The 12,589-nt window shown below is 41.7% G+C and overlaps 1 protein-coding gene across 2 annotated transcripts in view; it reads left to right on the top strand.

The window, feature by feature from the left end:
- Window positions 1-11,462, top strand: part of NWD2 (NACHT and WD repeat domain containing 2) — a 298,741-nt gene extending 287,279 nt beyond the window's left edge. For both annotated transcript variants that reach the window (XM_077279924.1, XM_077279925.1), the window contains exon 7: window positions 6,356-11,462. In XM_077279924.1, the coding sequence (XP_077136039.1) occupies window positions 6,356-10,288 (3,933 nt within the window). In that variant the 3' untranslated portion in view covers window positions 10,289-11,462. The remainder of the gene's footprint in view (window positions 1-6,355) is intronic.
- Window positions 11,463-12,589: the final 1,127 nt, after the last annotated feature.

Genomic DNA, 12,589 nt, shown 5'->3' with positions numbered 1-12,589 from the left:
CTGACCTTGACTGGCACAATCTGGGCTCTGGGTCTTGACCGCTGCAGGTCAGATTTTTGGATCTTGACTGGTGTAGTCAGGTCTCTGAAATTCACTGGGCATTGTCCGGGCCTTAATACCAACATGAAACTGAGCAATGTAAATAAATAAATACTGAGATGCACAAAACGACTATTAACCCCTTCCCGACATGTGACGGAATAGTACGTCACATGTCGGGACCCCCGCTTTGATGTGCGCTCCGGCGGTGAGCGCACATCAAAGTCGCGACATGTCAGCTGTTTTTTACAGCTGACATGTGCGCGCAATAGCGGCGGGTGAAATCGCGATCACCCGCCGCTATTAACTAGTTAAATGCCGCTGTCAAACGCAGACAGCGGCATTTAACTACCGCATCCGGCCGTGCGGCCGGATATGAGCGCATCGCCGACCCCGTCACATGATCGGGGGTCGGCGATGCTCCTCCATTGTAACCATAGAGGTCCTTGAGACCTCTATGGTTACTGATCGCCGGTGGCTGTGAGCGCCACCCTGTGGTCGGCGCTCACAGCACACCTGCAATTCTCCTACATAACAGCGATCTGATGATCGCTGTTATGTAGCAGAGCCAATCGGGCTGTGCCTGCTTCTAGCCTCCCATGGAGGCTATAGAAGCATGGCAAAAGTAAAAAAAAAAAGTTTTTAAAAATGTGAAAAAAATAAAAAAAATATAAAAGTTTAAATCACCCCCCTTTCGCCCCAATCAAAATAAATCAATAAAAAAAAACCCCAACCTACACATATTTGGTATCGCCGCGTTCAGAATCGCCCGATCTATCAATAAAAAAAAGCATTAACCTGATCGCTAAATGGCGTAATGAGAAAAAAATTCGAAACGCCAGATTTACGTTTTTTTGGTCGCCACGACATTGCATTAAAATGCAATAACGGGCGATCAAAAGAACGTATCTACACCAAAATGCTATAATTAAAAACGCCAGCTCGGCACGCAAAAAATAAGCCCTCACCTGACCCCAGATCACGAAAAATGGAGACGCTACGAGTATCGGAAAATGGCGCAATTTTGTTTTGTTTTGTTTTTTGCAAAGTTTGGAATTTTTTTTCACCACTTAGGTGAAAAATAACGTAGTCATGTTAGGTGTCTATGAACTCGTAGTGACCTGGAGAATCATAATGGCAGGTCAGTTTTAGCATTTAGTGAACCTAGCAAAATAGGCAAGCAAAAAACAAGTGTGGGATTGCACTTTTTTTGCAATTTCACTGCACTTGGAATTTTTTTCCCGTTTTCTAGTACACGACATGCTAAAACCAATGATGTCGTTCAAAAGTACAACTCGTCCCGCAAAAAATAAGCCCTCACATGGCCAAATTGACAAAAAAATAAAAAAGTTATGGCTCTGGGAAGGAGGGGAGCGAAAAACGAAAACGGAAAAACGGAAAAAGCTCCGGGGGTGAAGGGGCTAAGTACTAACCAAGAAAAAATGTGCTATAAAATCTCATAGATATTTATTTTATTTCAGTAAATACTGTATATAATTTAACAATAAAATTTACAAATAGATGCAACTCTATTGAGGTCCACAACAAGCAAATAAATATATATATATATATATATATACTAGATTGTGGCCCGATTCTAACGCATCGGGTATTCTAGAATATGCATGTCCCTGTAGTATATGGACAATGATGATTCCAGAATTCGCGGCAGACTGTGCCCATCGCTGATTGGTCAAGGCAACCTTTATGACATCATCGTCACCATGGCAACCATTATGACATCTACGTCGATACTGTGCCCGTCGCCGATTGGTCGAGGCCCAGGCGGCCTCGACCAATCAGAGACGTGGGATTTCCGGGACAGACAGACAGAAAGACAGACAGACGGAAAAACCCTTAGACAATTATATATATAGATATATATATATAGATATATATATAAGCATAATATAAAAATAAGTTAGGCATAAAAGTCCCAATGTCTGTATTCCTATGCATTGAAAGAAAACAGCATTCTATCTAAAGTCCAATACTGCACTTACTGCACTGTAAAGTGATGAGAAAATTGGAATAGATGCTGCGTTGTCCAGGTGCCCCAACATGTGTTTCTCCCTAGCTTCGTCAGGGGGTTCTGGGTCATGACCGGTGTAGGACCAGGACTGGTCTTCAGGTCTTGAACGGCATAGCTAGGTCTTTGGAATTCACTGGGCATCGTCCAGGCCTTGTCTGACTGCAGCCAGCGCTCTGCTGACTCATGCTCTCTGCTGAGGCTTGCCACACTGGCTTCAGTGTTGTCTCTGGCCCACGTCCGCACCGCCCCTCTGCTTGGCATCAAGTCCCACTGCGGTTTGGCGCTCAGGACTTTTATATCCAGAAACTTCATCATGCAGGGCACCTGACCTGGTCCCACACATTTACTTGTTTTCCTGCAACTCTTCTGGTGCCTGTTGGTTTGGTATGGTTTCATCCAGCCAGCAGATTGCAGTCTTTCCTCACTATTCATGGTTACCATCTCTTCTTCTTACACATGCCAACATTAATATCATCTTTCTTGGAAGCACATTGTCTGGTTTAAACAAGTGATGTGCCGCCGATAGCGATGATATTCTGTGCACACAGCAAAATAGTATTAACAGGGGATCCAGCGCTTCCTTTCACATTTCTCCCCTCTTTTAGCTCTCCAGTCCTTGGGTGAGTGGAATACTTGCGGATTTGAATCTTCCCCAGGGTTGAGCTCACTCCCACGTTTTCTGCTGTATCTGTGTCAATACAAAATCATCTTGGGAGTACCAGCTGGGGGGAATACCATTGTTGGTACACTTGGTTCTGTGAGGTTCTTCCTGTAGTGGGCACTTCTAGAGTATTTGGAGACCCAGTCACTTGGGATTGCAGGTCGACCCCTGATTTGTTCTCTGTCCCACTCAAGAGTGGCATCGGCAACTCCAATGATCCCAATTGCACTGTAAGCCAGCCTTCCTCATCTCCCAAGACTTCCCTTTGGGTGACACTGGCTAACCCGGTTGGAGACCTCATCCCGGTGAGCTCTTCTGCTTCAGAGGAACAGGCCTGCAGCATATTCCAGTGTAACACTCGAGGTAGTGCTCCCTCATCGCCTTTAGGTCTGCTTCTGAGTGGTGATACAGCTTATTCTTGGGTCACTTGGCCTGCACTAGCACACCGTCTCCTGGATGGAACTGTTCTCCAGATATCGGGGGCCGACCTGAGTGTTCCACCTCCCAAACCTTCTGTTCGACCAACCATCTTACTGTCTGGAGTCGGGGCTGGTCTTCTCAGATCCAGGAACTCCGACTACTACCAAGGCAGGGATCATCTGGGTCAAGCTCCAATACAGTAATCTCTCATCTGCTCCACCCAAACAGGAGCATAAAGTGGGTGTAACCCATAGTCGCTTGGACTCGATTATTGTAAACTCATACCAACTGAGAGACAAATTCGGGCAACTTCATTTTCTTGTCCTCTTCCAAGGACCACAACATTTGTAACAAGGTCTTATTGAAGCATTTGCAGGCTCTGTTCCCCTGTGGGTGTTATGGCGTAGTTTGGAACTTATCAATCCCATAGAGATAATGCAGCTCGTCCATTACTTGTCCCTGAAAGCAACTCCTTGAAGGAATTGAATCTTCTTTGGGCATCTACATATGCAAATAAAGTCATAAGCTGCATCTTCGGCTATCTGATCCCAAGTTGGGGACACCACCACAAACTTGGTAGTGGTCGGTCATCACCAAGTAGTATTCATAGCCGTTATGAGATGTCCCAATTAAGTAGTCGGTCATGAACATTTTCAATGGTGCAGAAATTCTTACGGCGACATCTTCGGCAGGCCTCTTTGGCTAGCTGTTGCAATTGGGGCCTGTACACCAGCTGTTGTAACCACCGAAAGGTATTCTCCACACCAAAGTGAGCGCCTCTCTCGTGAGCTTCTTAAGCTAACTGAAACACCAATGCCACCATTTGCTAGGTGACATCAAACTCCCAAGGAAGCTGGACTCTTTGACACAGAAAGCCATTCTTCATAAAGAGTCTTTCCCACTGGCCCAATACACCAAGTGCAATGCACAGAAGGCACAAGGCGAAAACAGACAAGGAACTATTTATTTCTACCCAATATAAATGAGAATTCACAGTGGTTAAGAAACAGTTGATAATATGAAACAGTATAAACATCAGTAGACCATAAGACAATAAATATACAAGTGAATTTTTAGAATACAATTAGAATAACGAGAAGCGTCTCTCAAGAATTATGTTTGTGTCATTACTACAAGAGTGATACACTTGTTCCTGGGAACCACTACTTTAGTTCTTCCTGCAACAATGGCCCTAGTTGGAGGTCACTGGGTTTTTCCCACTAGGCTGCAAGTCCTTCTGACAAAGTCTATCTAGGAACATTGAGCTTCCTGTGTACCAACCAGCCCACACCCCACCTGTTGTCCTAACCCAGGCCGACCCCTGTACTGTATGTTATAGCAGGAAAGAAACAGCCCAGCTCACTTGTGCTATCCTTCTGTAACTGCAGGCTTCCTTCTCTGGCCGACGTCTCTGTCTTAGTGCCTTACCGATGGCGGGTGTCTCCTCTGCCTGGCGAGGAGAGGGCTGGGTCCTGGCTCTCGACAGGTGCCTGGCCGTAGGGTGAAGGTTCTGACATTGACTGGCGCTGTCTTGGCACTGGGTCTTGCAGGTCGGGTCTTCTGGTCTTAACAAGCATAGTCGAGTCTTTGGAATTCACTGGTCTTCGTTCAGGTCTTGTCTGATGGCGGGCAGTGCCCTGTTGGCTCATGCTCTCTGCTAAGGCCTGTCACACTGACTTCAGTGTCATCTCTGACCCACGTCTACATCACTCCTCTGCTTAGTGGCAAATTCCACCACGGTTTGGCACGCAGGACTTTTACATCCAGGAACTTCATCATGCAGGGTACCTGACCAGTTCCCGCACATGAACTTGGTCCCCTTGCAACTCTTCTGGTGCTCGTTGGTTCTGCATGGTTTAGTACAGCCAGCAGATGGCAGTCTTTCCTTACTAATGCCACATCACGCAAAGGTTCTTCAGGGGTACCATCTCTTCTGAGGCATGTCACACTGGCTTCAGTGTCGTCTGTAGCTCACGTCTGCACCGCTCCTCTGTATGGCATCAAATCCCACCGCTGACTTTTATATCCCGAAATGCATGGTTTCGTCCGGCCTGCAAATAGCCATTTTTCCTCACTAATGGCACATCATGCAGTTTCTCTTCAGGGGTGCCATCTCTTCCTCTTACACGTGCCAGCAATAAAATCATCTTTTTTGGCAGCACATCATCTGGTTTAAACAAGTGATGTGCTGCCGATAGAAATTACATTCAGTGCACACAACAAAATTGTATTAACGATTGTTGTGTGCACATAAAGTGGTCATCCTATCTAAACAGGCCATTAAAAAATGCTGATCAGTGATCATTTAATATCCTTGGTATGCTTTCCAGAGCTCAAGCATCCACCTCTTCTCCGTTCCATAAAGGCTCTGCAGAGCCTGATTCTCAGATTCCAATGGATATAAAATAGCTTAAAGGGAATTTTTCAGCAGGATTTCACCCTCAAACTGGGAAATCAGTGTTTGAATTGATATGCCATTGAGATAGTAGATCTGAAGCCTCTGTCACTCCAGATCTATTCCTCCCCAATCACCTCATCCTCCAACTTGACTGACAGACTCTATGTTGTGTGAGCCTTCAATCAAAGAGGAGGAGTTGGCACTGGGTGGGGAATAGTGCTGGAGTGACAGACACTTCAGTTGTACAGCCTAATTTGCACATCAATTCAAACACTGATTTCTCAGTAACCGAGGAGTGGACTGGCTATGTAAAGATATTGCTGGACTTGTTCTTGAAAGAGCTGCATGTACATGTAAACAGTTTGGGGTGTGAAATCCTGCTGACAGATTTCCTTTATTATTTTGGGAATTACTCTTAAATGTCAGCAACTCTGCTGTCTTTTTCACTCCTCCTATAATGCTTAGACCATCACGTTTTATTTCAATTTGCGGTAGGCAAATTTCAACATCATCTATTGATTTAGGGTACTCTAGTGTGTGTATCAATGTCTTTGGTCAATTATCTCTTTTTCATATCTCGTAGCATATTAAATATTATTAAACTATAGGCATCTAATAAAAAATCATATGATATTTAGAGAAAACAAATAAATACAATACATTATGTAATACTGAATATCATTTAAGTCAGATTAAAAAAGTTTTAATTTCATATGACCCTAGTTTAATTGTAATGTTCATGTCATTTGTAGCTGTATTTACCATTTCCTAACGTGAGTTAATAAACATTTTTTGTGTGTTCTAGGTCTCTTCATGGCTTCAGGAAGAAATGGGACCAGAATCTCATCCTGTGGTCATTGTTAGATTTCTTGGATCTACAGAAATGAGCTCTGAATTAAGCTCTTTGCTTCAAAGCCTTTGTGAGCAGCTAGCCATCAATTACAGATGTTTACTGCAGAGCATTCCTAAAAAGATTGTAGATCTGCGAGAGCTCTTTTTAAACTTGCTGAATGAGTCTTCTTTTCATAAGCCCCTCGTTCTTGTGTTAGACAGCCTTGAACAACTTACAGATGGTGATGATGCCAGGAAGCTTTGGTGGCTCCCAATTCATCTTCCACGCACAGTTCGTATAATATTGTCAACACTGCCAAAAAAGCATGGAATCCTCCAAAAACTACGGTGCCTTATAAACAACGAGGACAACTACATAGAACTCATCCCACGAGATAGGAAAATGTGCAGCCAAATACTTAAACATCAGCTATTGAGAGTTAAAAGAAAAGTAACATCGGGTCAACAGATCTATGTCAATGAAGCATTTTCTAGGTGTACTCTACCAATGTTTGTCAACCTGACATTTCGAGAGGTGAGAAATTGGAGGTCCCATAAGGATGTTGATGAATCTACTCTTTGCATCACAGTTCATGAAAACATAGAGCAGTTATTCTGTTCTTTGGAAAACAAGTGTGGACTGAGGTTGATCTCAAGAGCATTAGGATATATTACAATGGCTAAAATGGGACTCAGCGAGGTGGAACTAGAAGACATTCTGGCTCTTGATAATAATGTCATGAACGAATTACTAGCAAATGGGAAAACGCTGAATCCATTAAGGATACCATATACAATTATTGCACAAATTAAAGAAGATCTTGCAGGATATTTAGTTGAACGACACATAAGAAATTGCAATCTTTTGGTTTGGTCTAATAGACATCTTCACCTAATTGCCCAAAAGTTGTATCTCAGCAATGATGATGACTTGCAAGAAATGCATGTAAATATGGCAGATTACTTCCTCGGTGCATGGTCAGGAGGCAGGAAAAAGCCATTCTACAATGAGCCTAACTATTTTGAAAATTGCATTGAGAATGAACACAGGGGATTACGTAGCAATGAAATACACTTCAATGATGAAAATGAATTTGACAGGCAGGCTCCTGAGCAGCCATGGGCATTTCAGTGTAATCCTCTACAGCCTGATATTTTTTTTGTAAATCATAGGAAAATGACAGAACTACTACATAATTTAACAAGATGTGGAATGACAGATGAAATAATGTCTGGGATTACAATGAATTTTAGCTGGCTCTATACAATGATCAAAATTGGACAATATGATAGGGCTTTAAGTGACATTGAAATAGCATATAATTACTCACAAGAAAAAGAGCTGAAATTTCTCGCAAGTACTCTTCAAAGCATAAAAAACAAGGTTCTGAAAAATCCAGGGTCACTCTCTGCTGAACTGCAACAAATTCTTCTTCCAGTTGTGAGTTCTTTGCCTAAGTTCAGAAACCTTCTTATAGAATGTGACAAAGATGGACCTAAATATTGTTCGATTGTCCCCCTACACTCTTCCATGGATGTTACATATTCCCCGGAAAGACTTACCCTGTCATCTAGTTCATTGCATGTAACAGAGGTCCTTCCCACTTACAGCCCAAATATAATCATTTCAGCACTTGAGAATGGCACAATCAGTACTTGGGATGTTGAGTCAAGGCAACTTTTAAGACAAATAACCACTACTCAGTTTGTCGTTATGGGAATGAAACTTACAGCCGATGAAAAATATCTTGTTGTGTCCACAGCAAAAAATACTTTGTTAATTTACGACAACCTAAATTCTTGCCTTCTCTCTGAAGTAGAAGTTAAAGGTTCCAAAAGTGTAGGAGGTGGGCCAAACCTAATCAATGGCTTCACGCTGTCTCATACACATGCACTAGCCTGGTTGGAAGCAAGTAAAAATGTTAATGTTATAGATTTACTTTATGGTTGGCCGCTTTATAATTTCCATTGCTGGTACGAAGTAACGTGCATCCAGTGTTCTTTGGATGGGTTATATGCATTTTGTGGCCAATACCTCAATACCACCACAATATTTCACTTAGGCACTGGTGAAAAATTGTCAACTGTAACCTCTGAATTTTCTGGTGGGTTTGTGAAATATATTCTCGCTCTTGATACAACCCAAGAAGTGGTTATGATCGACAATGAAGGGAGCCTTTCTGTTTGGAATATAGAGGAAATAACCAATCCCCAACTGACAGAAGAGTTTGATTGTACAAAGGGAACCAGTGATGTTATCAGCACCGAGCTGTCTGAAGACCAAAGTGCACTTTTAATCTGTAAAGCATTAAGCATTGAACTTCTAGACACTCGTATGTGGAAAGTTTCTGAAAAGTTTAGGGCAAAACGCAATGAGAGATTTATATCAGCTGTTCTGTCCCGGAACTGTGACTGTATTATTGCTTCCATGGAAAATACCTCATCTATATTTGTTTGGAGAAGAGACACGGGGCAATGTATGGCAAGTTTACAAGAGATCTCAGGGAGTATCGTAAAATTAGTTAAATCTAGTCATCATAATTTACTTTTATCATTGTCCATCAGTGGAGTGCTTTCTATCTGGGATATTGACATCTTAACCGCCATGTCCAATATTGACAAGACTGGGAGAGCAGTCCACACGGTACTACTGTCCGGGAGAGGAGATTTCATCTACTCAATTGATGGATCTGAATATGTTCAAAAATGGAATTTTAACACTGGCTTCATTGAATCAGCCTTTAAACATGAAGGTATTGTAGAAAATGGTGTTCTCACTGCTACAGGAGAACTGTTGGTCACCTCCGATGACAAATGCAATCAATATGTTTGGCATACTGGAACTGGGGAAAATCTCTTCCGGATTAGTGGTCAAAGAATATCTGAACTCTTAGTTACACATAATGATCAATTTATAGTGTCTTTATGCGAGCAAAATGCATCCAGAGTATGGAGGCTCGCAACTGGCCATAAAGTATGTAATATCCTAGCTGCCTTAAAGAATGCACTTATAACTACTGCAAATACTTTTTTGATTGGAATGACCAAGAACAAACTTTTGGCTGTAAGCCTATGGACAGGAAGCATAACGAAAAAATTCTGCTGTGATGATGGTTCAACGATCATCAACTTCAAATTAATTCCGGACTGTCCTGAGTTTGTTGTTTTCATGACATCTACTGAGACTGTGAGTATCTGGAGCCTTGCTGATGAATCCATTTGTAGAAGAGTCCAGCTACCATCTAACTTCTTAAGAAATCTTAATGATTTTGAAATCTCTCCCAATGGAAAGCTTGGGATTATTACCCATGGAGATGAAAAGTTCAACGTTTTAGATCTTCAGACTGGAAAACTCAGAGTAGTACATGCATCAGGGATAATATGGAAGCAGAGCTTGTCTTGTGATGGGCGTTATCTTGTCTACATTTGCTTCCAAAATGGTGAAGATGATGAAGATAATTCTGTCTCAAGTTTAATAGTGATGAGACTCGCGGATGGGAGAAGTATTGGTGCTTGTACATTATATAAATCTCCAACCTTTCTTGCACTCTCACAAAGGCACCTCAATATTGTTGTAGGGTTTGATGATGGGAGCATTGGAACTTACACCGTAGTAGACCGAGTGGATGCAACATTAAAAATTAAAATTGCTACTTCCAATAGCCGGCAGATTTTCAATAACAAAACACACTTTCATAGACCAAAATGCAATAATTACATCTATAAAATGGCACCTGACTGCTTGTGGAGGGAATCCACTGAAGTGTTTGCAAGAGATAGCCCTATCACAGTTTCCGAAACTGGTGAAGTAACAGAGTCAACACCGACCAAAAAACATAACTTTTGCTATGAGAAAATGTGCTCTGCCATTGACTGCAGGGGACAGAGCTTTGCCGCTAACAATTGAAGCCACCGTATGAATAATATGTTCAAAAATGTTTACAAATTAGCCCTGAAATTCAACATTGTATGGGGGGAATAAAAGGTACATTCCCGTAATGATGGAAGCATCACTGAAAGTTTTATAGAATTGTATCCATCACTGTTATTCAGCATGCATTACATGACTACTACTCAAGGACTTGAGGTATAAAAGAAGGAAACTTACTGCCCTTGCCATTTTTCCTGTGCAAAAAAAAGTCAAGTAATGCTTAGATCAAGGTTTTTTCCCTATGCGCTGACACACTTTGGTCTATAATAGAAATAGTATATTGTTGCACACTGAGCCTTGGGTATTACAGTTTCTTACAGTACAATAATTTTAGTTTCATTGTACAAAATGGAAAATCTTATTATAGTGGTTGCTAATGGCAGCCAAAGAGAAGAAATATCAATCATTGTACCCTATGTACTAGATTAAAAAAAAACAACATAAAGCTTGTCTACTAGATAAAAAATATCAGAAAATACATCAAAATGCTAAATAACAGGTTTTAGGACCCTCTATAAATAATACATATATTTTTATATTACCTTACACTTTTTTCTCAAGTTCAGTACAGAATTAAACCATAAGACCCATACTGATAGAGTACCTCCATATGGCTCTGCATTCACTCATGGATTGCGCCAAGTACTCCTGGATTACCTCCGCCAGAAGCCTTGCTTTTCATGGATCAATGATGCTCTATGGGTCCACGATGTGTCATTTTTAAAAATGGACAGCATTAGAACATTAAGGCTGTGTGCACACGTAGCAGATTTTTTGCGGTTTTTCGCTATAAAAAGGCTATAAAACCGCAAAAAATGCTCACATTAAGCATCCTATTTAATAGAATGCAATCCGCATTTTTTGTGCACATGCTGCATTTTTTTCCTGAGCGGAATCGCATTCCGGGAAAAAAATGCAGCATGTTCATTAAATTTGCGGAATCGCGGGGATTCCGCACACCTAGGAATGCATTGATCTGCTTACTTCCCGCAGGGGGCTATGCCCACCATGCGGGAAGTAAGCAGATCATGTGCGGTTGGTACCCAGGGTGGAGGAGAGGAGACTCTCCTCCACAGACTGGGCACCATATAATTGTTAAAAAAAAATAATTAAAATAAAAAATCATGATATACTCACCTTCGATGGCCCCCGGAGTTCCCGCCTCTCAGCGGTGCACATGGCCGCTTCCGTTCCTATAGATGGTGTGTGTGAAGTACCTGCGATGACGTCGCGGTCACATGACCGCGATGTCGCGATCACGTGACCGCGACGTCATCGAAGGTCCTGCACACACCATCTATAGGAACGGAAGCTGCTGAGGAGATCGGCTGTTTGTGGAAGGTGAGTATAACCATTTTTTTATTTTTTTTATTATTTTTAGCATTCTATCTTTTACTATTGATGCGGTATAGGCTGCATCAATAGTAAAAAGTTGGTCACACTTGTCAAACACGATGTTTGACAAGTGCGACCAACATGTCAATCAGTTTTCCAAGCGATGCTACAGATCGCTTGGAAAACGCTAGCATTCTGCAAGCTAATTATGCTTGCAAAACGCTAGTTTTCTGCGGGAATATGCATGCCAATTCCGCATGCGATATACCCGCGGCAGGAGTTGCAGAATTGCCGTGGAAATTTCCGCGGCAATTCTGCAACGTGTGCACTTAGCCATATAGCGAATGTGTGAAAGCTGCCTAATTAAAAAAATATATATATAAATGATTCCAACTGCAAATTATCAATTTGCACTTCAGTTTATAATTTGTATAGAAATAAATCCTGAACTGCTGAGAAAATATTTCAAAATAAGTTTGAAAGATTATAGAGAGTCAATATTAACAGAAGCTTATAGCATAGTTGCCTATGTGTGATGCTTACCGACTTCTCAGTAGCAATCAAAGGCTTTAATCTGAACTCCATCACTGTCTTGTCGTTGGCTGTTGATTCGCCCTGATGCTTTACACTGCAGCTGTATTTATTCGGATTGTTGTTTATAAATGCATTACAATCTCCCTGGATGTCGGTGCATGAGGACGGTTTCCATTATACTAAAGATAGCATTAATATAATCTCCAGGCGCCTTAACTAACAATGAGAAATAGAAGATCTGGTAACTGTAATGTGCTCTAAATTAGTACAAACGATCTTCAGTGAAGGCGAATCTGTGAAACTTGTTTTAAGGTAGTAATATGAGAAAGCTTAAAGTGATTTTCCAGATTTTCCCGAAAGTCTGCCATCACTCTATGCAACTACATACTGCTAAATCCTCACAGCGCT

This window comes from Ranitomeya variabilis, chromosome 1 (assembly GCF_051348905.1).
Source record: "Ranitomeya variabilis isolate aRanVar5 chromosome 1, aRanVar5.hap1, whole genome shotgun sequence".
NCBI lineage: Eukaryota > Metazoa > Chordata > Amphibia > Anura > Dendrobatidae > Ranitomeya > Ranitomeya variabilis.
The sequence above is the reverse complement of the archived record's forward strand: the minus strand, read 5'-3'. Positions and strand labels throughout refer to the sequence as shown.